Here is a 22,725-nt window from a genome sequence, read left to right as displayed (position 1 = left end):
CGTTCGAGAGTGATGACAAAGTTTTGGCCTGCACACAAAATGGTAGTTCACTAAGTAAAATTCATATGAAACCAAGATCCATCTGCTTTACTGAATTTAGTTAAACTTCATTACCACATGATACTGCAAAGGGGCTCTCTCAGGCTATGTCCCATCCCTAGTTGTGACGTCGTAGTCATCTTGAACCACATTTATTTCCGAGTCTGGTTGATCAAACTGCAGGGGTGTCTTCAAATGTGTCCTTGTACTCCTATGTAACCATTCCAGGTATACATCAAAGGCACGCTGGTCGTGTGGTGGCGTTGAAGTGACCAGTATCTTCTGTCTATGCTCCCACAACAGGATGTGCTGGTGGTGCGTCACTGCCCAGTTCTTTTCTTTGTGCCTGTGCCTTCGATCGAACCTACATTGAAATATTCATGTGTTGGTTTTGTCAGTACTGAGGAAATGAGCTATTCAATGAAATGTTAGTATTCAAAAGGGTAGTGCTTACTTGTGCAATTGTGGGTTCGTCAAGTATGTTGGCATAGGGTTTGGCTGCCACCTTCAAAATTGCCTGCAGACCCGGACCGGTAAGTGCATCTCGACCACGTGGAAGAAGATAAGACCAACGTCCGTACGCCACTCGTCCTGCTCCTCGACACAGCGAGGACTTAGGTAGTGTTGCAACTCACAACGAAGCCAAGGAGTCCAAATGACCTGAAAAATGTGTTTGGCGGGTCAAAAATTGATTATGTGTAACTAATGCTAAACAAAGCCAACATTGAATAAAAATGAGGGTTCTAACCTGATACTGTGTCAAGCAGTCAAAGTTGTCCGGGTACATCTTGTACCTCCTCTGCGGGTTGCCTCTTACTTGCTCCAATTCTTCACCGTCTGGGCGCTTCACAAGTAGAGAGCAATGGGGCATACATCCTCGTGATTCCATGCCTGCATTGCAGACGAACATGTAAGTGCAAATCAGTACCTTATATGAAATTGATATTATTCACATGTAAGTGCAAATCAGTACTTACAGGCAACGCTTGAGGAAGAGTGGGCCTCTCAATTGGAAACCGCTCCCAGCACCAAACCTGTAGTAGGTAACAGCAACCACCTAGGTTTAGTAGGTAACAGCAACCACCTAGGTTGGCGTTGTCCACCGTCCGAGGCAGGCAACACACAGCTGCCGATACATCCATGCAAGCACCGCGCTGCCCCAGCTGTGCGCTGCTATGTCCTCCCATGGCTTGCTAAGGATGTCCACAAACATCCAGCTGATAGTGTTTCCTGACGCGTCGGGGAAAAGGAAGCCGCCTAGGAAGTGCCACAGCCAGACTCTGGCATACCTCTCCACGTCTTCCTCTGACTCCACTCTATACTACAGTGCGAAACAGTGCCCGTATTAAATTTTGGACCCCGTATAGCCATACTGCTGGAGACAGAGAGTGTGCACCAAGTGGCCCTCGCTTCTGTTCTGGGCTGGATGATAATGGGCTGCTGGGCTAAAATTACATGACCTTTAGAATTTTGGGTTTTTTCATTTAAGTAACTCGGGTACCGGAGCTGGAACCCGAGTTTCCCGAACTAATTTAGGGTTTTAAGATCTGCTACCCGAGATAGTTTCGGGTTTCTTGAATTTCGGGTATTTCAGGTTCGAGATTTGGGTATCGGGTTTTTTTGCCCACTCCTAGATTTGGTCATAGCGGACGAAGAAACCTTATTCTGTTTAATATTTGCGCACGTGGATCCACACGTCAAATTTAGTCACGATGGACGAAGAAAGCTTATTCTCTTTAATATCTCTACTCCTTTAAAGCAGGAGTTGTTCCTTCTTCGTGCGTCGCCCTTCGCCTACGCCCCGTCCCCGTCCCGCTTCCTGCACTCTCGATACAAAAATCAAAACCACCGCTTGCCCTGCGCATCCTCCGCCCGCTCCAGAAACCGCTCGCCTCCCACGCACGCTCCAGAAACCGCTCGCCTCCCACGCGCGCTCCGCTTCCTCCCCAAGAGCGCCTTCCTCGTCTCCCTCCCCCACGCGCCCACGACGGCCTGAGCTCCCACCGCCGGACCGCCGTGGGACCGGGCCGCATCTGCCGCAGCCGTCGCCTTCCCCCCTCCGGCAGCAGGGCGCCCGCGCGCCCCCCGTGTCGCCACCGCCGCTGGCCCCTCTGGAACGCGCCCCTGCCGGTGTCCCCCTCCGGCCGCAGGGCGCGCAGGCGCCCCCGGACCCGCGCCGATGCCGTCTCCTTCCGGCCGCAGTGCACGCAGGCACCGCCGGACCGCGCCGCCGACGCCGTGTCCCTCCGACTGTGGGACACGCAGCCGCCTCCCGGCCTCGCGGCCCCCGAATCACGCCTCCCGGGCTTCGCGGCCACGGTCTCACCATGGAGGACGACATGAAGGAGGCGAGGCAGTGGCAGCATAGGGCGTTCCAGTGGGGGATGCTCAAGGTGTTCCTGCTGCTCGGCCTGGGGCTGACCGTGGCTGGCATGCTCATGGCGCGGCACGGGCACGCGGCGACGGTTAAGCTGTTCCGGCCATGGCTTGGAGGCGGAGCCTCCCCTGCTGCCGCTGCCGCCAACACTGTGGCGGCGGAGGGACTGGATCACTCGATGACGGACGAGGACCTGCTCTGGCGTGCGTCGTTCCGCCCGGGGGTGCGGCGGTACCCATTCCGGCGTGTGCCCAAGCTGGCCTTCATGTTCCTCACGCGCGGCCCGCTGCCGCTGGCGCCGCTCTGGGAGCGCTTCTTCCGGGGGAACGAGGGCCGCTACCGGCTACTCCATCTACGTCCACGCGCTGCCGTCCTATCGGGCCAACTTCACCTCCGAATCCGTCTTCTATCGACGCCAAATCCCCAGTAAGGTTAGCTAACCTCGCTCAAGATTGATCTGGATGAGTCAACAGCAGAAACAAACCCCGCATCCCATTTTAGTGCCAGTACATTGAGCTTAACCTACACCGTTCAATGAATTCCAAATCAACATTTATTATCCAGTACAGTATTATATTGTCACAGCACCACCAGTGATGTACTGAACTACTACTACTGAATATGCTTTCTTTAACGGTGAGTAATCTTGTTTCTAAAGCATATGTATCACAGTACTGATGGTACTTCGCTGAATACTGTCCGTGGATCAGGATTATGCAGCTTACTTGAGTGCACATCATTTGATGTTTTCTATACATGTGACAAGAATCAACCTCTTCCGCTATAAAATTGCCGATTCCGCAGGCTGCCTGCATTGCATCTCCGTGGCAAAGGCCTCATAAGTCATAACTTCTCTTCTTTAGGTGCCGGAGCTTGGATCCCTGGCTTGCAGTCCACCTGCCCGCCCCTGCCCCTGCAGCTCGTCATCTTGATCGCGCAGCTCTCATCCACCCAGGCGAAATCAGATCGCCTGGAGCATGACAAGCACCCGCTGGCCTTCCAGAATAGGTTCTAGAGCATGCCCTTCTTGAACTTTGTTTATATGTTCACATCAGACCCATATCAATTGTTGTTGTTTCCTGAATTTAATTATTGTAGAGGCTTAACTCTGATCTTAACACAAGGCGTATAAGAAAGCAAATGGTGTGGAGCTCTAGATATTATAGAATTCGAAGGGAGTGTGTGAAACTGCTTACGATTCCTATGGCCGAAGGGAGCGTGTACTATTTTTTTATATACCTTAACATGTTGGCACTGGTCCTTTTGTACTACTTCTACCATTATCTCTGTGAATCTAAGTTCCCCAAATCAGTGGTCAGCTATGCAATCTTTGCAAACACTCACTTTAGTATACAATAAAAACTGAATTGCCCTTCCTAACATCACTTATCAGTTATCACCCAAAAGTAGGGGTTTAGTGATACAATATGCACGGTTTGAAAATCCCAGGCAAATCCAGATTATGCCTTTTCATTTCTTCTGCTTGAAAATTATTTGGCTTCATCATAGGCTTCTTGCTTGGATTGTTCTTTGTGCCTACAAGGGTTTCCGTTGATATGCAGGTCCCAACAATTTCTATTTTTCAAGTGAGTATAAATGGTTGAATGATTGGGTAACACTCACGCGTAAGCACAGTTCCTGTGAACTTTAAGGTGCTCTTTTATAGAAACCTACTCAAGTGGCGAATTATGGTGCCACTTAACATATTAATTCTTGGTTTTGGAGAGATGTGACAAATATGTTGCATGATTTTTTTTCTTGTTTCATTGAGAGTGTAGATTACTTGATTTTTATGTCGGTGCAGTTTTTTTAGGGAATCACCATTAACACAGGGAGACTATCTTAGAATGTCTACCATGTCATCTAGGTCCATTTTCTTAAGTATGTAATCTGATGCATGACCGGAGGAGGAGGGGGGGGGGGGGGACACAGTTCGGTGTGTCTGATGATGGAATAGGAGGCGAAACGGATGTAATTTCAGTTTGCTTCCTGTTATTTGTTTTCCAGGTGTTTCTGAATTGCCCATCTGATTTCTGAACCTTGCCGCTATCCTTCTGTTCAAGGTATCATCATATTTCCCATTCAAAATAGAAGTTGTTTAACAGTCTATTCGGTGAAATATCAGTGGCATTTGCCATATTAAAGCTGCTTGATTAATTGTCTAATAACCAATCAATCTGTAAATCAGGGCTACAATGCTCCATACTCTGTAAAAAATTTCATTTGAGTTGTCAAACTGCAAACTTTGATCAGAGATAATAACACGTCAATATGATTAGTAACACATTACAACGATGGTTGATGCAGTACAATAAATACACAATAACGGAATGTAAGTATGAGCATAGTGATCTTAGATATTTAGCCTTCACTAACCTAGCAAGCTGCAAAATAGGCTCCCTGAATACGTGGACTTGATCTACTTACTAAATTTTTAGTTTTTATGCGCATAGTGTTGTCATTCTGAAAATGCTGGTGGCATCTCTCTGATCCTTGCAGGGCATCCTTGCAGGTTTATAGTGCCCCATGTTTGTGCTTGATATAATTTGGATATAATGTCCCATGTTTCTTCTCTTTGGTATTTGATCTTTGCATCGACTTACTCTAGCTCTGAGATTGTCTCCATTTCTGTAGATGGTCATTGCGTTCCTCTAATGCCTGCAAAATTAGGATATCTGATGTGACAAGCATATAAAAATACTTTCTGCAGGATGAAGCTAAAATCACACAAATGGAAAACTACTTCATCTCTGATCATGCTTTAATATTGGTTCCCAAAGTCTTTTTCATGCTTCATATAGTATGCCTTTTCATATTCACCATATGTACTGAAATTTTTAATTGTAAGCATAAGTTATAGAGGAAAGCACCCCAGTAATGAGTATTTAGAGATGGTCTGATCATTTAAAAATGCTTCTCTCCGTATTTTTTTATAAAGTGCCGGCAATAATTTAGACATCCATTTCAAGTTATGAATAATAATTTGAAATTAAACAAACATGCTCAAAATAATTTCAAGTTATTGTATGTGACAATTGCACTGGAATGGTCAAGGGTTATCACACACAAAAATATTTTTAATAAAGCAACTCTACTCCTGTCAACTAATAGTTGCCACCTCCTTAATATTTACAGGCAGGTTTCGCCGGTGATGATGCATCAAGAGCTGTCTTCCCTTCCCTAGCATTGTGGGAAGACCACGCTATATACTGGTGTCATGGTAGGCATGGGCCAAAAGGATGCTTACGTTGGTGATGAAGCTGAGGCAAACATAGGCATCTTGACACTGAAACGATTGAACATGGCATCATCAAGAATTGGAATGACATGGAGAAAATCTGACGTCACACCTACAGCGAACTCCGTGTTACCTGAAGATCATCCTGTGTGTCGCTGACAGAGGCCCCTCTCAGTCCCAAGGCCAACAGAGAGAAGATGACGCAGATGATATATTTTTCATATAGATCTACCGACAACATTTCTATTGATTTTTTATATTGACACACATCGCTTCTGGAAATCATAAATTAGAATGATAATTAATATTCTGTATCTATATTTTGTACCACCGTGGCAATGCACGGACACTCTACTAGTTCTTCATCAGTCGTCACACTATACCAAACACTGTATAAGGCTATGTATGTCCAACAGTTGGACCATTCCATCGTCCATCGATACTCTACCTCACCACCATTCTGTCTAGAGTATGTTATAAATACACAAATAGTGTATGTATATGTATATGTATATATCGTGTGTTGCTAGAGACCGTCTAAGGCTATCTCCAACAAAGGTTGGTATATGGGTTGCTATTTCAAATTTTTGCACTGTTTCGTACTGTAGCAGAGAGTGAAGTGGGGTAGAGAATAATGGATAGAAGGTGGGATAGAAGCCCTCGTTGGAGATAGCCTAACCGGCAATGAGCAACGGCAGCGAAACCAGCCTCCCATGCATATATAACCCTGCAGCATGCAACACACGACCGGCGCAAGATTGCGACACCTTTATAAATGTGAGCAGAGCACACGAGCGAGGATATACTTACGCCGTGCTGAGCACATCTGTGTACTCCTTTGCGTAGACGAAGGACGCAATAGATTGAGGGAGAGCGGACTGCAATGTATAATGTGTGTTAAGCTTTAAAAGTAGCGAACAGTAGTCAAGGATCGAGTAAACAGAGAATGCCGTGTTAGGCTATCTCCAGCAAGGGTGGTCAAACGGCCTTCTATCCATTATTTCCTACCCCACCTTACTCTGTGCTACAGTACGCAAACAGTGTATGCACGTCCATTTACCTGGTCTTGTTGGAGACAGCCTTGAACCTATTTGAATCAGAATATTATGTCAATCTCGTCCAAAGTTTCAGATAAATCGAGACTTCATGTTCCAGAAAAAATATATAATACTCAATCAGTCCTAAGTTGTAAGGGTTTATTCTATATATTTTCTGTTTATATTCATATATGTATTTTAATAAATCCATAAACATATATACAAATAATCATATGCATGACAATAATATATAGCCCTGTATTTTTTTTGGGACCGATGGAGTAACAAACACTCCACATCGGACTTGTATTCTACTCAAAAAATTTCTATTAATGAAAACAACGTGCACAATCATGTTTTTAAAAATTAGTTTTGTCATGACTTGTATTTTTATCCCCTTTTAAAAAGTTTTGAATAATATGAATGGCCAAATATTCGTGAAAAAGTAAACAGTGATAAAGTTTTTGAGATCAGAGAAGTACTAATATGTCTATATGAATCTGAAAGGAAAAAAATAATTTGATTTGAATAAACATTAATCAATATTATGCCAGCACCGAACAAATATTGTGAAAGAGGAGGGATACCAGTACCATACAGACTTCGCTGTAATGGGTTAGCCTCCCATCAATCGGGCCTATTAGCCCAGTACACGAGTTTATAGGCCGAAAAGCGGCCCATCTAAGCCCGCCAGAGTTCAACCCGACGAAAGCGACCGAGCCGGAGTAGCCCTCTTCTTGCATCACAAGCAGCCCGATCCGGAGAACTCGACGACTCCCGCGGCTCGCCGGAGCTGCCTCCTGCCTATAACTACAAGCAAAGCGAGAGAGCCCCCCCCTCGCCTTCCCCTGACCGCGCTTCGCGAATCCGCATCCAAGTTCAGAATTCAGAAGAGATCGGACCGAGAGCGCAGAGGCGATGTCGAGGTTCAACCCGTACGAGAACAACGGCGGCACGTGCGTGGCCGTCGCCGGCGCCGACTACTGCGTCGTCGCTGCCGACACCCGCCTCTCCGTCGGATACAGCATCCTGTCCCGCGACCACTCCAAGATCGCCCAGCTGTATATTTCTGAACCTTTCCTCCGGCTGTTGATTTCAGGCTGGGTTTTCTGGACTCACAGATCCGGCTACCCTGTTACGCGATAGTATAGTACGGCCGTTTTTGGTGCGGTTAGCCTTGCGGAAATGCGGAGCCTTGCGTTTGTACGTGAAATTATATGATTTGTGCCTCTAGACTCGGGTATCATCAGTTTTCGAGTTTTCATTACGGCTGGGATGCAGTAATCGTGTCCTGAAACTTGGTGTTGGATAGTCAGTTACTCAGGGAATTTGCAATAATCCAGGATGAACTTTAGTACAGTGTACTCCCTCCGTTGCTAAATGTTTGTCACCGGCTAGTTCAAAAACATATAAGGACGGAGGTAGTACAATAGTACTGCTATTCCAGTCAGACTTGAGTACCACTGGAATTCAAAACATAACTTTGACAACTAATTTCAATTTTAGGATATTTGTAAAAGAGAAATTTGCGCCACCAGTCCCTAAACATGTATGGCTGTCTCATCCACCCTGCCTCAACTTGCTAATTGCATTATGTGCCCCCTGAACTTGACCCAGGTTGCAACATTGGCCAAATCACAGTTAGCCTAAGTGCCTAACTGATCTTGCTGAAGTACATGGGCTACTTAAATATTGTTTGTCGCCGGCTAACTAAAAGGCGTCAAACATTAAAAAAAAAACGGAGGGAGTACTATATATGTCCTATAGCATGGAACAGTAATGTGGCACTTGGTACCTTTTCTTGGAGAGTTACATTCTGTGAACGCTTAGAAATTTGTGGCAGTGCTACCATGATCTATCTTCTGAACTTGAAACTGCGTGAAAGTGGTGAAACAGTACATGTTATGGATCAAAATGAGATGTCTAGTTTTTTCCAAAACCATCTTTGTATGTACAAAAAGCTTTGCAAGTAATAATCATAAAGTATTTATTTTGGACCTAACCTTGGTGATTTCACATTCTCTGAGCAATGCTTTTCCACAAAAGTGAACCTGCCTTATTTTCTTAATAAAATAAAAGCCTATCTGTTATTTTTTCTCTGAATGTATGTGCTGAATTGCTAACGTTTCTCTCTCCTTATCAACGAACAGTGCAGACAAATGTGTTTTGGCCTCATCTGGGTTCCAAGGTGATATCAAAGCTTTGCAGAAGAATCTGGCTGCCAAAGAATTGGTAAGTTACTAAGGCTATTCATTACTGAGCTGTTGAAGTAATTGTCAGACCTCTGCTAATATTATTGTGATTTTACAGTTGAACCCTGTTTCATCAACTTTACTATTGGAATTGTACGATTCGTAGATGGATTATCTGTTGACCATGTCTAGTATTCCAAATTTTTCTGTTAAATTGATAAACTGAGAGGTCACTTTTCTCTAAGAAAGAAAACTGTGTGGTTGAACTTTATGTAGAAAGATTGTCAGTCCCTATGAAAGAACGATGTTCTCAACAGATCTGCATTATGCAGTTTTGGGTCATGACTGCTTTGGTGATGTGTAGCTAAAACTACAATACATCTATTTATACCTAACCAAATATGGAGTACCTTTTTAGTGAAGCAACAAACAGTGAGGGTAAATATTGTGTCATCCTGAACCGTACTAGTACATGTTTCTGATACTTGTGCATTTCCTCTTTTTCAGGTCTATGAACACAACAATAACAAGAAGATGAGTTGCCCTGCAATGGCACAACTTCTATCAAACACACTTGACTACAAGAGATTCTTTCCATACTACACTTTCAATGTGTTGGGTGGACTGGACAGCCATGGTAAAGTTTGATTTTAGCATAGGACTACTAATTTACATCGATCATTCAGTGTGATCGTGCCTCTGAGCATATCTTCTGTCTTCTCCTTTGGCAGGTAAAGGATGTGTCTTTACATACGATGCCGTTGGGTCTTATGAGAGGACTGGTTATAGTGCTCAGGGAACAGGTGCAGCATTGATGATGCCTGTTCTTGACAACCAATTGAAAACTCCTAGTCCTCTTCTACTGCCAGCTCGGGTGAGTTCTAGTTCTAAAAAAAATTCAACTGCTTAATCCACGTATGCATATGTTCTGTTAACCTGGGAAATAGGAGCCAATGATAAGCTCATGAGAAGTAAAAAAAAAAAACTGTCTCAGTTGCAACGTGTCGTTCTCACTAAACAAAAGTTTTAACACAATGCTTCTTATCATTCAGGATGCAGTGACACCCTTGTCTGAATCTGATGCGGTTGATCTGGTGAAGGATGTTTTCGCATCAGCCACAGAACGAGACATATACACTGTATGACGCTTTCCTGTACTTTAGATTTCCATATATTACTAGCGATGACTCGCGAAATTTCTGAATCCAATATTGCTGTTCCACGAAATTTGCAGGGAGATAGATTGGAAATTGTGGTCATCAACAGCTCCGGCACACACCGAGAGTCCATTGAACTGAGGAAGGATTAATGCACCGTTTCTGTAAAATGGAACTACCAATTTTAAGCATAAGGATATTTGTTTCACTGTCTGATGTATTTGAATTTCCATTATTTTGATTCTAGCAGGAAGTGATTACAATCCATCATTTCATCTGATACACTTCCTTTTCGAGCTTTTCGAATTGCTTACTGAAATAGCCATTGCCTGAGCATTGGGATAACATAAATGAACTTGCTCTGTTAAAAGAATGGAGAAAACCAAGGTTTCATTTGAGCATGATGCTCTTAACCCAAAGCACATGATCTGTGCTCACTCACCTAATTACCAACAGGTAAACAGTTAGAACTTGGAAGAACTATAAGGTTGCCTAAATTCAAAATAGCAGATCAATCGAGCAAAACCCCATCAAATTGCACCTAAAAATCCTATAAACTCAAAAGAACATTTAGGCTGGAAGAGCAACACCCCTGGTGACAGCGTTGAAGATCTCCATGTAGCCAACCACGCCAACCAAGACGTCATCCTGGGCGTCGGTGACCCAGATGTGCGTGGACCTGTACGACAGCATCTGCGCCATGATGGCGGCGAGCGAGCTCGTGCCCCTGCACCTGAGCGCCGCGTTCCCGCCGTGGCTCGCCATCATCATCTAGCCGACGAGGCTCGCCTCGGACCCATCCCTCCCGCTGCTGAGCCTCGACGCCCTCGGCGACGGTGCGGCAGCGTCCACGTCGTCGTCGTCCGGCGGCACCATCCCGTGGCCGTCGACTCCCGCGGCGAAGCTCAGCGACGACAAGCTCGCCATGGCGTCCGCGGCGGCCACGTAGTCGCGCAGCCACAGCCTGTGCGCGGACACGTCGGCCAGGACCTTGTGCGAGCCGTCGCGGTTCGTCCGCACGACGGCGACGGCGCGTGGCTCGGAGGGGACCCTCCATGAGGCCTGGATGGCCGGCGAGGAGGCCTCGACGTGGGCGTAGCCGCGGTTGACGGCGCCCAGCGAGGAGATGGACTGCAGCGGGGTCGGCGCCAGCGCGCCGAGGCAGTTGATGAGGAAGCGCACGATGTCCTCCCGCGTCAGGCAGCAGTACCTGTCGCAGCCGAACGCCGCCGGAGCCGACGACGACGACTGGCCGACGGCCTTCGCCGAGGCCGCCGCTTTCGGCCCCCCGGTGATCTTGAGCACCGCCTTGTAGAATGGCGCGAACGGCTTCTTGTCTACCACGGTGCACGCCTCCGTGATGTTCTTGCGCACCAGGACCCGCCTCGCTCCTTGCTTCATCAGCTCCACTATTTCAATCAACCTTGCACGTACGAAACCGAAAACTGAGTCACATTTCTCTGTTTTTTTCTACGACGACATGTTCAGAAAAGAAATGACGCGGATCAACGACGAAACGAAACAGCCGAGTTCCACAGCGTGTCGTGCGTCACCTCGTGTGGGGCTCGACCTCGCGCACGAGCGCCGGTTCGTGCGCCACCACGTCGCCGGCGGGCGTCCTCATGGCGGCGGCCGCGCCGCCGGGGTGGGCGGCCAGGAAGGCGACGACGTCGAGGGAGCTGAGGAGGCCGATGACGGTGGCCGCGGCGGGCGCCAGGGGCGAGGCGCCGTCGCGCCATACGGCCACGTCGGCCTCCTGCGACGCCGGGATCGCCGCGGCCGCCGCGGAGAGCGGCGCCGAGGCCGGCACGCCCCGCAGCGGCGGCTTGCCGGCGGTGAGGTCGGCGGCGGCCGTGCGGAGGAACACGATGTGGGCCATTCGCATACCAGTGTGGGCCCGCGCGCGGCGCGCTGTCCGAGACGCTGGCCTCTGGTTGAGTGGGGCCTCGCGATGAATCCGCCGGTCATGCCGTGCCACAGATCGAGTCCCATTCCGAGGATATAGGAGTCCATGCTGACGCCAAAGTCTCTTGATCCAACCAATGCATGCTCTGCGCGCGTAGGCGTAGAAGCAGCAACGTAGAAGCATACAAATGTCCGGTGCTCGATTTCCCCTTTTTTTTTCAGTGTACGATATCAGAACTATCTGTATGCTGCTCAACATACATACAGCTTAAATAACAGGGAGAACACTGCATCGTGCGCTTGGTTTCGAAGCATCGTCTTCTGAAATCAACTGCAGCGTCCTCAGAGAGGCTGGATTTCCTGCGGAATCTACTGCACTTCATAATACATCAGCAGCTCGGTGCCAACCACACGATAGCACAAGCACACAGATACAAGGAATGATGGAAGATGGAACAGCGTCAGAAATTATGAATCAACATCGCGTATCTATGCAAAAACGGCACCAGAAGTCGTCAATTCAATCAGCGGTACAACCAAACAGCCCCGTTTGATTTTCAATGCACAGCATCAAAGCCAGCGTCCTACCACGTTTACAACCAATATTCCTAGACAATGTTGGGTCCAAAAGATCTCTTCATTACAGCATCAAGATTCACGAGTTTCAGAAGAATGAAGGACGACAGTACACAACTGCGTCCTGGTTCACGTACCACTGCAAGGTGCTGGGTGTTGCTGTTTTCCTAGACAGTAATTTAGCAACTAATGCAAAAATAGTGCAACCAATACACAGCGGTGCACGTTGTCCTGGTTGCAAATAAAAACCTAACAGGACCAAGAAAATGAAACCATGGATACCTGGAAGTTTAATTTTTTTTTCCAAAGTTCAATTTGTCAAGAAAGAACCTATGTGCGTCACAATTCTCCTGTACCCCTTGTAAATGGACTCGTAAACGTGTTTGCAATGTGCATCCTGTGTATCCTAATCTTGTACCAATGCTTATGTACTTGGACGGAGTGAATGAACTTCGAGCAGTCAATCTGCAGCTTCTGCAATCAGCTCCTTGAGGACGTATTTCAGGCCATTCATCCTCTTCCGTGCTCTCTGCAGAGTGTCAGAAAGAGATGAGCATTTTTGGTCGATACCCATAAGGACTGAGCTTTGAAAATCGCCTTTGACATACCTTCTGGACCTCTGCAATGTTGGTTTCTGCATCATTGAGCTGAGCGCCTACTGTTTTCTCCGCATTTGCTAGGAGCTTCTTGTGGGACGACTCTGTTAATGCAATTAATGGAAAGACGGAATAAATTAAATAGTAAATAGTCAATGGTCAGAAAATTTGATCATAAAAAACTCGGAGGGGGGGGGGGTTGAAATGGTCCCCGCCCACATTTCATTAAGAGGAAGCGACTGCCTCGGCTCTTAACCCCAACCGAGAAACCCCCCGAACCCTGGCCGACCCAGCGAGGGGGATTTTTCCCCGCGGCATCGGAAATTCGCGTCCCCCAGGACTCGAACCCGCGCCGCGGGGGTGCCACCAGCCCCAGCCGGCCAACTGGTCGTAGGATGCCGGCCAACTTAAAATTTGATCATGTAGAAGTATAAACAGATTTATTGGTCAACGATGCAAATTAACACAGCTATGGCTACAGATGCCAAAGCAATGACTGCAGGCACACAGAATCATTTATCTAAACTACTCCATCTGTCCCATAATACAGATGTTTTAAGGTTTGCGGTTTATCCAAACTCAAAAATTCATCTTTGACCAACAGTATCTCAAAATAATTTAGTTTCAAATAGAAAAAAGTTATATGCTATAACCTATAATTGTTTGTTTCACCGTGAATGCACTGCCATCATTTTTACCATTTTATATTGTCAAATTTTCTTACTTTTTTGCTATTGATAATCAAAGTTAAAAACATTTTTACTTAGGACAAACATAAAAATAGCTGTATTCCAGAACGGATGGACCAGCTAACATATTTTGAAATAGAGAAACAGTTGGAAGAATATAATTGAAGTGTATGGAATTATGGATAGGCAAGATTTCACAGCTAGTATCCACTTCACAAGGCTTCATGCTCGCAAAGGCTAACATGGGTTCACAGTTTTTGTAAAATGTTAGGTAACAGCCCATCAGTCATCAGGTAAATGGTTCAATTGCATTGCTATGAATGTTTAGTGTAGTTTTAAACTTACTTTGCTTGTCAGCTACTTAAGTTCTGCATGGTAAGATTCAAAATCCTTGAGAGAATCCCTGCAATCCAGCAGCTGCTTATTAACCTCCTCCTTGAACTTCTCATGAAGAACCCTCAACTTTTCATGTTTCTCTGTGAACCAAAAAGACATAATTTGAGTAATTAATAATTTGTACGAAAATAATAAATAAAGCAGGAAAACTAGGAAATTTAATGACTGTAAAACTTAGATATTTACCTAGATACACAACAAGGTGCAAAAAAGATCGAAATAATGAAAATAAAAATCATCCATATTGGATAATGGCACATAGATTAGGAGATGCTGCTTAATTTCTCAAAAATCATCTCATGAGTCATGACATTAACATAATGCTTCAGTTCGGAAATGACGATGGGATTACAAGAACCAAATTTCCCAATGTAACACCATGCAAGCTGGGCTTGTGGATTTCATATGCACAATTTGTTTATTATTGCCTGGTTTGCTATGAACTTATCATTATGTTCTACTAAGTACATGATAAGCTGTAAATAACAGGACATGGTTCTCACTGACTGGATTCAAAATGTACTTCGCATAGGTGATGAAGATTCCAAAAGGCCAGATTATCGTTCTATGTTATCGCCCAATCTGACACTACTAGAAAACAAGCCTTAGGTCCACCCCAAAAGTACTGGTACCGGTTCATTTCTATACCGGTACTTTTGGGGTGGATGAAATCTTTGAATGAGCCTTAGGTACCGGTTGGTATTATCAACCGGTACCTAAGGCTCTCCATAGGTACCGAGTGGTAATTTTTATATTAGTACCGGGTGGTACCACCAACCGGTACCTTTAGACGAGCTTTAGGTACCAGTTGGTGTTACCAACCGGTACCTTAGGAGCCTTAGGTACCGGTTGGTATTACCAACCGGTACCTTAGGCTCATCCATGGGTTACTTCAAAAGGAAAGCATATCCTTCTCAATCAAAAGAACTTTGTAGCTGAGATGGTAAAGGAGCAACGCGCAAGGCTAGAGGTCGCGAGTTCAAATCCCAGCCAAAGAGAATATTTTTCGTAAATTTTGGAGGCCTTAGGTACCGGTTAATTTACCCGGTACCAAAGGCTCTTGGTACCACTTTCGGGGTACCGGTTCAAAAAACCGGTACCAAAGAGCACCTGCAACCGGTGCCTTAAGGCATTTTTCTAGTAGTGTGATAACATTGCCTAAAGCTGAATCATCCAAATAAGTAGTGAATGAGAAATCATGAATATTGGATCATAAGCACATCCTCGGAGGCTAACTGCTTTCTGAACGAGTTGCAGATGATGGATCCCCTCGTGACAATTATCAATTAAAATTCAGTTCTGGATTGATGGAAGCATTAACATAAAGAAATTGTACCTTCAAATGTTGATTCTAGGCGTTTCCTTTTAGACTTGCCTGCATTGACCAGTTTGTCCCTGAAACAACAGTTAAACTGCCACGTATCAAAACAGCTGTATCCCTAGTTTATGTGATCCTTACATATATATAACCCCTTGTATATACGTGTACAAGCAGATAAGAGGGTGTGGTTTCAGCCTTTCAGGGTATCACTGGGACAAGATCTTACACATCAGCCTGCATCTGCACCTCAACCCCCTCAAGGTGCTGGCGTATTATCTCTTCAGTAGCTGCAAGTATCTCAGAGCTTTTCTTGCTTGTTTCAGACTTGATCTTAGTCTGGAACCTTCCCAGAACCACTACCAATTGATCAAAAGCCCTGTTGAAAATTAAGAATGTAATCAAACAAACTACAAACTAGGATGTATATACTCCATTAATATAGCATAAGACAAAACCTGGTCAGGTAGTTTTCCGGGCATTGTTCTTGTTTTTTGTCAGAAATTATAGTTTCTTGTGTTCCTGAAAAAAAGAGTTATGAAATATGAACTGCTAACCACGGAGTCAAAGAAGGAAAGTAAGAAGTTTTACCAGAAGCGGCAAAAGGAGTGGGTGAAGATAAGTGTCTTTTGCTCATTTTGTCCTCTTTTAGATTCGATTTCCTAGCCACATGCTCAAGAGGAGATTTATCAGGGCTGTCGACATCTGGAAGCCATTTGTGCGATTTATATCCTACATTTGAAGAACCATATATTAGTTATGAGTAGCAAGCCACAAACATCTTTATGAAATATGAACTGCTAACCACGGAGTCAAAGAAGGAAAGTAAGAAGTTTTACCAGAAGCGGCAAAAGGAGTGGGCGAAGATAAGCGTCTTTTGCTCATTTTGTCCTCTTTTAGATTCGATTTCCTAGCCACATGCTCAAGGGGAGATTTATCAGGGCTGTCAACATCTGGAAGCCATTTGTGCGATTTATATCCTGCATTTGAAGAACCATATATTAGTTATGAATAGCATGCCACAAACATCTTTATGAAAGAATTTGAGCCGCCTCAAGATATTGATTTAGTTAGTTAATATACTTATTAAAAGCTATGCGGTCAAAAACCAAGTAAAAAAACAAACTTAACATAGCAAAAGAATAACATGTGTAATCTACCATGCAGGACATGAAAAAATCTTTCTGTTACTAATCACACAAACACACTATCTTCAAATTGAATATTTATTGTGATTAAAAACTATTTTAGCTTGCTGGCATTTGGCAAACAAGAATGTCATAAAAAAAGGACAGCTTGTTGGGCCAGCCTAATTCAATGTTCATGAAAAATATGTGTTTAGAAGTTCTGCATGGACATGCAGTGGTTGGAAATGTGGGGGATAGAGCACAGGGCACAGCATTGTTACATTTGCCTTTGTTCAATATGGAACGTAAACACAAAAGGGGACATAACATGATCTAGCCAAACTAATCTGCTGTCCTGTATGAAGTGTATAGAATGACAATGTAGTATTCTTACCATTTGTAAAACCTGGTTTAGAGCTTTTAGTCCCTTCATCTTCTGTTGGAGAAAGGGGTGAAAGAGATGATTGTTTACTGTTTTCTCTTTCTTCTGCAGAATCAGGAGATTCACTACCAGGTAGCTCAGGGGTTTGATCCATTTCGTCCTGAACATCACAATATATTAATCAGCACTCAGCAGTGAAAAGATAGCATTGTTATGTTACAAGGAATACAACAACACTACTCTATTTTAATTAAGATTGTAAATATGTGTTACGAGGAATACCAGTGGCTCAGATTCTGGATCTGAGGCAAGGGAACTTGATCTGGACATGTCCGCACTTTTTGGGCACTTGGACGCGTATAGGTCAGCACCAAGCCCTTTACTAATTTGGGGGGATGAGGATGTGTTCACATTAGGTGCAAGAGTAGGGCTCGGGAAATGATCTGGGATGTCTCTGAACCTGTCTGTCCATGGACTGGCAACCTTCGGCCCAAATTTACCAGTTGTCTCAGGACTCCTATCATGATCCCATGGGTATATTTTAGGTTCAGGTGATGGATTAGCAGCCCTAGATGGTGGAGAGTTGAAATTATTTTCTGCTGCTGTACGTGCATGAGGGCTTCTATCTGAATCTTCTGGTGGTGGTGAAGAAGAAACATTTTCCTTGCTCTTGAATGATGTCCTCTGAGGAGAGATCTTATTTTGTTCAACATTCATTGTCTTGGTCAATAAATTTTCTGAAAACTGTATCTTCCAGGGCTCCATCTTAGCCATCACATTCATTTTCCATCCCCTTTTAGGGCTCCGAGAACAGCTCTCAGCAGTTTTTCCAGTTCGGGACAAAGAAGAAAGAGATGTAGCCTTGATCGTGCATTTCTTGAAGAAAGCTTTCCTTCTTTGTCATCGTGAGAGGTCTTATCAAAAATTCTATCTGAATAATTTATATTCTGAACATCAACTCTAGCCTTCCGATTTGAGCTTCTCAGTTTTCTTAAGCTGCCAGAGTCACCTATTGCATGTTTTACCACTGTTTTAGGTGTGCATTTCTCATTGAAGGTAAACACATTATCCGTAGTTTTCTTCTTGGGTGTAGATTGAAAAGTGGATAATGGTTTCTTTGCACTTCGGCTCTGCTGCTTGGAGGCTGCTGGTGTTTTCTTGCGTCCCAAGGAGCGAGTAACAGGTCTCGTTTCAACAACCTTCGGACTATCAGAATCTGACTCAATTGGATCAGGGGACGGTTTACACTTTGTCAAGTTCACCGTTTGATGGTTCGGTGGATCTGGTATCTTGATGTTATCAGGAAAAGGTGAAGTGAACTCCTTGTTCCCTGAAGATGCTATTTTGGCAGTTTGACTTTTAGGTTGATCAGGTGTCTTGAGGTCATAAGGGTTTGTTGAAGCAACAGCGTGCTTGTTTTGTGAAGCGCCACCAAGGATCTCCCGCAGCTTCATTCTGAGCATCTCGCTATTGGGCTTGCTTTTATCTGCAGACTCCAAGTCCCGCTTTTTTTCGGACCTTATAAATTCTGGCGTGTCTGATTTATCGAGGCTGCTGACTTGTTCTCTTCTTTCTCCGAAGGAAAATGTTCCTGTTTGCTCACGTGTATTATCATCAGGTTGTGATGCAGACACCTTCATAACAGGGACAGCTTCAGGTGCCCCTTTAGTGGGTCCATCATGTTTTTCAGCTTCTTGAGAAACCCGAAGTAAAGTATTATCACCTTTGGGTGGTCTAGATATTCCATCAGTTCCCTGAGACAAGTTCCTATCAAATGCAGGTGAAGCAACTCTGCCTCTTGAAACAGAACCTGCCCTTGGAATCGTTATACCAACTGAGACCTTAGGGAATTTACCAGATGGATACTGCCTGCTGCCTAAACTCCAACAATCATTTGAAGTAGCCTGCACATACCAATAATATGTTAATTTGTCAAAATACTACAATATAGGAATAGCAAGGCTGAAAAGCTGAAATGAAGAAAGCCACGCACTACAAGGGTACAAATTAGAATAGGCAATTGCTGCATCCGTACGGTACGGATGTTCGGCAGCTCAACTTCCATTGGAGCAGCTTCAGTGTTAAATAATTACCCCTGCTCTAACTTGTCTTTTCATTGGCAGTAGGAGCAGTAGCTCCCGTTTGACCGCCCCTTTTACCATGCCTGGCCTCTGCGCAGGCAGCGTGAAGCTGCGTCATCGACGGCATGGTGACAGTAGTGTACAGTAGCTGTAGTCAGTAGCAGCACGGCGATAGTGGTAGCAATTGAGCACTGTAGCCATGCCTTGTACATGTAGATGTTGACTGACTTGTGTATAAAAGAAGAGTAGCTGCAGCTTAGAGATTTAAGCAGCACCCATTTCCTCTGTTTCCTCTCTAGTTCCACCTTCCGAGCTTCTTCTTCCTCAAGCGTGTGTGTGTGTGTGAGTCCGTGAGCTGGTGGGGTCGGCAGTGGTAGAGCCGTGGTCGGCACATCGATCTTGGGGGTCGGCTTGAACAAGGCCGAGCCAACAAGTGGTACCAGAGCTTTGTGTTGAGTGCCTGGTGTCCATGGCTACCTCTGCCGAGCGTGAGCGCAGGACCGGGCGTTCCGCCGACCAATGAGGACATCATACCTCCGCCACGCCGGAGCGTGGCGGGATGACGTACGTCGTGAAGAAGATGGTGCGGGACATCGGCGGCGCGCAGTACCCCATGCTCACGCGTACCAACTACGCTGAGTGGTCGGTGCTCATGAAGGTGATGCTCAAGGCTAGGCGTCTGTGGGCGGCGGTGACCGTGGGTGCCGTCGATGAGGACGAGGACCAGATGGCCATGGAGGCTATCTTGAAGTCGGTGACGTCCGAGTACATCACCACTCTGGGTGATAAGGACAGCGCCAAGGAGGCCTGGGAGTGCCTCGAGACCATGCGGCTCGGCAGCGACCGAGTGCGCAAGGCGAAGGCGCAGCAACTCCGGCGGGAGTACGAGGCCATCGTCTTCTGCGACGGCGAGACCATCGAGGATTTCGCGCTGTGGCTAACCTCTCTGGTGAGTCAGCTGGCACAGGTAGGGGTCACCATCGACGAGGAAGAGGCGGTGGCGAAGTACCTGCGCGTCGTGCCACCCCGGTTCGCGCAAATCGCGCTCTCGATTGAGGACGTCACCGTGTGACTAAAGGCGATCGAGGACCGCGCAGTGGCGTCTGCACGCACGAGCGCCGGCGGCCAGCTACTACTGACAGAGGAGCAGTGGGCCGTGCGCTTGCGTGAGCGCAAGCAGGGGGAGGTTCCTCTGTTTCGCGCGGCGGCGGAGGAAGAGGCGGTGCGCGCGGCAGGCGGCGCGGCAAGCCGCGGCAGAAACCAGAGAGTGCCGGCAAGGACGGCGGCGACCGCGTCGACAAAGACCGGTGCCACAACTGCGGTAAGGTCGGGCACTGGGCTTGTGAGTGCAAGGAGCCGTGGCGCCAGGAGCGTGCGCACCTAGCACAAGAAGGCGAGGAGGAGCCTGCGCTGCTGATGGCGCAAGTGTGCGCCATCAACACCAAAGCAGAGGAGGACCAGTGCGCGTGCATCGAGCTCGACGAAACACGTGCACAGGTCAAGCTCAGGCGAGAAGGGGATGGAGCAGAGGAGCGGTGGTACCTCGACTCCGGCGCAAGCAACCACATGACGGGGAATCACGCGGCCTTCTCCGAGCTCGACTTTGGCGTTGTTGGCACGGTGAAGTTCGGCGACAACTCCGCCGTCGGCATTCACGGCCGCGGCACGATCATCTTCCAGTGCAAGGCTGGGGAACACAAGGCGCTGACAGACGTGTGCTACATCCCCAAACTCCGCAGCAACATCGTTAGCATCGGCCAGCTCAATGAGCGGGGGTGCCAAGTACTGATCGATGGCGGTGTGCTCTGCATCCGTGACCGCGAGCGCAGACTGCTGGCCAAGGTGGAGCGCAGCAAGAATCACCTCTACACCCTGGTGTTGCACGTTGCACGCCCAGTATGCCTGGCAGCAAGGTGCGACGACGAGGCGTGGCGCTGGCACGCGCGTTTCGGCCACCTGAGCTTTGAAGCTCTGGCAAGGATGGCACGGCAAGGGATGGTGTGCGGACTGCCCCTGATCGAGCACGTCGGTGAGCTCTGCGATAGTTGTTTTGCAGGCAAGCAACGACGAGCTCCGTTCCCCAAGATGGCGAACTTTCGGGCCAAGGACGTCCTCGAGCTCGTCCATGGTGACCTCTGTGGACCAATTGCGCCGACAACGCATGGCAGACGATGCTACTTCCTACTCCTGGTGGACGATTGCAGCCGCTACATGTGGCTGCACCTGCTGGTGAGCAAGGACGAAGCACCAGCGGCGATCAAGAAGTTCCAGGCGCAGGTGGAGATGGAGACGGGGAAGAAGCTGCGTGTACTGCGAACTGATCGTGGTGGCGAGTTCACCTCAGTCGAGTTTGGCCTCAACTGCGCGGGACAAGGCGTCGAGCACCACCTCACGGCACCGTACTCACCACAGCAGAACGGTGTCGTGGAGAGGAGGAACTAGACGGTGGTCGGCATGGCTCGGAGCATGCTGAAGGCCAAGAAAGTGCTAGCGGCATTCTGGGGCGAGGCGGTGAGCATGGCTGTGTTCATCCTGAACCGCGCGCCCACCAAAAGCTTGAAGGGCGCGACGCCATTCGAGGCTTGGTACGGGCGAAAGCCCGACGTCTCCTTCCTCCGCACATTCGGCTGCGTCGGGCACGTGAAGAAGTGTAACACCCGTATTTTCGAATTAGGAACCTAAATGAATTTAATTAGGTTTGTTATAGGTTCGATAAGGTTTTAATTAATTTCTTCTTGAATTTAGAGCATTTACCGGAAATTAAATAAAATACCTAGCCATAAAATAAATGTAAGGAAAATAGGTTTGCGCATCTCATGCTGCTTTGCATTTTTATTTGCTTGTTGTTCAACTTAAATTCAAATCTTTGAGTTTGAATTTAAATTGAAAGTGTTTGAAAACCTTTTCTGAAATTGGAAAAACTCTTCTTTTTCCCCTCACTCTTTCAGCCCGGCCCACCTTTCTTTTTCCTCTTTTCTCCTTTTTACGCGGGCCGTTTTCTTTTGTTTCGGCCCAACCGGCGCCCCACTCTTTTCCTCCCCGACGGCCCGTTCGCCCCGCCTCCCGGCCCGTTCCGGCCCAGCGCCCTTTCCCCCTCCCTATTTCACCGCCAGGCGGGTCCCGCACGTCGGGACCGTCTTCCTCTCGGGTCCGAGCCGGACTCCAGCTCGTATCCGCCCGAGATCCCCGCGCGCGCGCCGCCGAGTCCCTCTTGGGCCCGCACGCCAAGGTCCGCGCTCCGCCCCTATAAAAGGAACCCTAGACCCCCTGGAAATCCTAAACCCGAAGCCGCAGCCGCCGCTTTCGCAAAAACCTAGCCCGCGCCGCCGCCATTGTTGAAGCTTCTCGGAGCTTCGCCGCGCCGCCGTTCCGCTTCGTCTTCTCGACGACATCGCTGCTCCGGAGCTCCGCCGTGGTGAGAGGAACCTTGCCGACCTTTTATCTCCCTCCCTTTTGCTCTGTTTCGCCCGTTTTAGCTCGCCGGCGCCGCCGCTCCGCCATGCGCCGCCGCACGGCCGCTCCACTCGCCTATGTCCCGCACAAGCCCCGCCATCGAGTTCGCGTGCTCCCAGCCCAATAACCGAGCCAAAAGGAGCCCAGATGGCCGTTTTGGCC

General features: G+C 47.2%; 3 protein-coding genes and 1 pseudogene across 6 annotated transcripts; 2 read left to right on the top strand and 2 right to left on the bottom strand.

The window, feature by feature from the left end:
* The first annotated feature begins 1,842 nt into the window (after window positions 1-1,842).
* Window positions 1,843-6,088, top strand: LOC120691997 (glycosyltransferase BC10-like). Of its 4 annotated transcripts, XR_005682449.1 has the most exons (4): window positions 1,843-2,847; window positions 3,280-3,424; window positions 4,424-4,479; window positions 5,552-5,968. XR_005682449.1 is itself a non-coding variant. In XM_039975226.1 (3 exons), exons 1-2 carry the CDS (start codon window positions 2,367-2,369, stop codon window positions 3,395-3,397), a joined length of 594 nt encoding a protein of 197 aa, XP_039831160.1. In that variant the 5' UTR covers window positions 1,843-2,366; the 3' UTR covers window positions 3,398-3,424; window positions 5,552-6,088. The 4 variants fall into 4 exon arrangements, 3 of the variants coding, with proteins under 3 accessions (XP_039831160.1, XP_039831155.1, XP_039831148.1); XM_039975226.1 differs by lacking the exon at window positions 4,424-4,479 and having other exon boundaries at window positions 1,843-2,842; window positions 5,552-6,088; XM_039975221.1 differs by lacking the exon at window positions 5,552-5,968 and having other exon boundaries at window positions 1,843-2,842; window positions 4,424-5,543.
* A 1,342-nt stretch (window positions 6,089-7,430) lies between these two features.
* On the top strand, window positions 7,431-10,307 carry LOC120696199 (proteasome subunit beta type-1-like). The gene is made up of 6 exons (XM_039979335.1): window positions 7,431-7,752; window positions 8,842-8,923; window positions 9,391-9,520; window positions 9,615-9,757; window positions 9,936-10,022; window positions 10,118-10,307. Exons 1-6 carry the CDS (start codon window positions 7,610-7,612, stop codon window positions 10,190-10,192), a joined length of 660 nt encoding a protein of 219 aa, XP_039835269.1. The 5' UTR covers window positions 7,431-7,609; the 3' UTR covers window positions 10,193-10,307.
* Window positions 10,308-10,811: 504 nt separating this feature from the next.
* On the bottom strand, window positions 10,812-12,008 carry LOC120695548 (CBS domain-containing protein CBSX6-like). The gene is made up of 3 exons (XM_039978766.1): window positions 11,928-12,008; window positions 11,594-11,796; window positions 10,812-11,463 (listed from the first exon to the last, which is right to left on the bottom strand). The coding sequence occupies exons 1-3, from the start codon at window positions 12,006-12,008 to the stop codon at window positions 10,812-10,814; spliced, it is 936 nt and encodes a 311-aa protein (XP_039834700.1).
* Window positions 12,009-12,981: 973 nt separating this feature from the next.
* LOC120696198 lies at window positions 12,982-19,094 on the bottom strand (annotated as a pseudogene).
* Window positions 19,095-22,725: the final 3,631 nt, after the last annotated feature.

The sequence above is a fragment of the Panicum virgatum genome, chromosome 2K (genome assembly GCF_016808335.1).
Source record: "Panicum virgatum strain AP13 chromosome 2K, P.virgatum_v5, whole genome shotgun sequence".
Lineage (NCBI taxonomy): Eukaryota > Viridiplantae > Streptophyta > Magnoliopsida > Poales > Poaceae > Panicum > Panicum virgatum.
The sequence above is the reverse complement of the archived record's forward strand: the minus strand, read 5'-3'. Positions and strand labels throughout refer to the sequence as shown.

What these genes read in the sequence shown, in the direction of transcription:
- LOC120691997 (XM_039975226.1), top strand. Translation starts at nt 2,367, where the DNA reads ATGGAGGACGACATGAAGGAGGCGAGGCAGTGGCAGCATAGGGCGTTC. An exon ending in CTATCGACGCCAAATCCCCA is followed by an intron (nt 2,843 to 3,279) that starts GTAAGGTTAGCT and finishes TCTCTTCTTTAG; the next exon opens with GTGCCGGAGCTTGGATCCCT.
- LOC120696199 (XM_039979335.1), top strand. Translation starts at nt 7,610, where the DNA reads ATGTCGAGGTTCAACCCGTACGAGAACAACGGCGGCACGTGCGTGGCC. An exon ending in ATCTGGCTGCCAAAGAATTG is followed by an intron (nt 8,924 to 9,390) that starts GTAAGTTACTAA and finishes CCTCTTTTTCAG; the next exon opens with GTCTATGAACACAACAATAA. An exon ending in CTCTTCTACTGCCAGCTCGG is followed by an intron (nt 9,758 to 9,935) that starts GTGAGTTCTAGT and finishes CTTATCATTCAG; the next exon opens with GATGCAGTGACACCCTTGTC.
- LOC120695548 (XM_039978766.1), bottom strand. Translation starts at nt 12,008, where the DNA reads ATGACCGGCGGATTCATCGCGAGGCCCCACTCAACCAGAGGCCAGCGT. An exon ending in CCGCGCGCGGGCCCACACTG is followed by an intron (nt 11,797 to 11,927) that starts GTATGCGAATGG and finishes CCGGCGTCGCAG; the next exon opens with GAGGCCGACGTGGCCGTATG. An exon ending in GAGGTCGAGCCCCACACGAG is followed by an intron (nt 11,464 to 11,593) that starts GTGACGCACGAC and finishes CGTACGTGCAAG; the next exon opens with GTTGATTGAAATAGTGGAGC.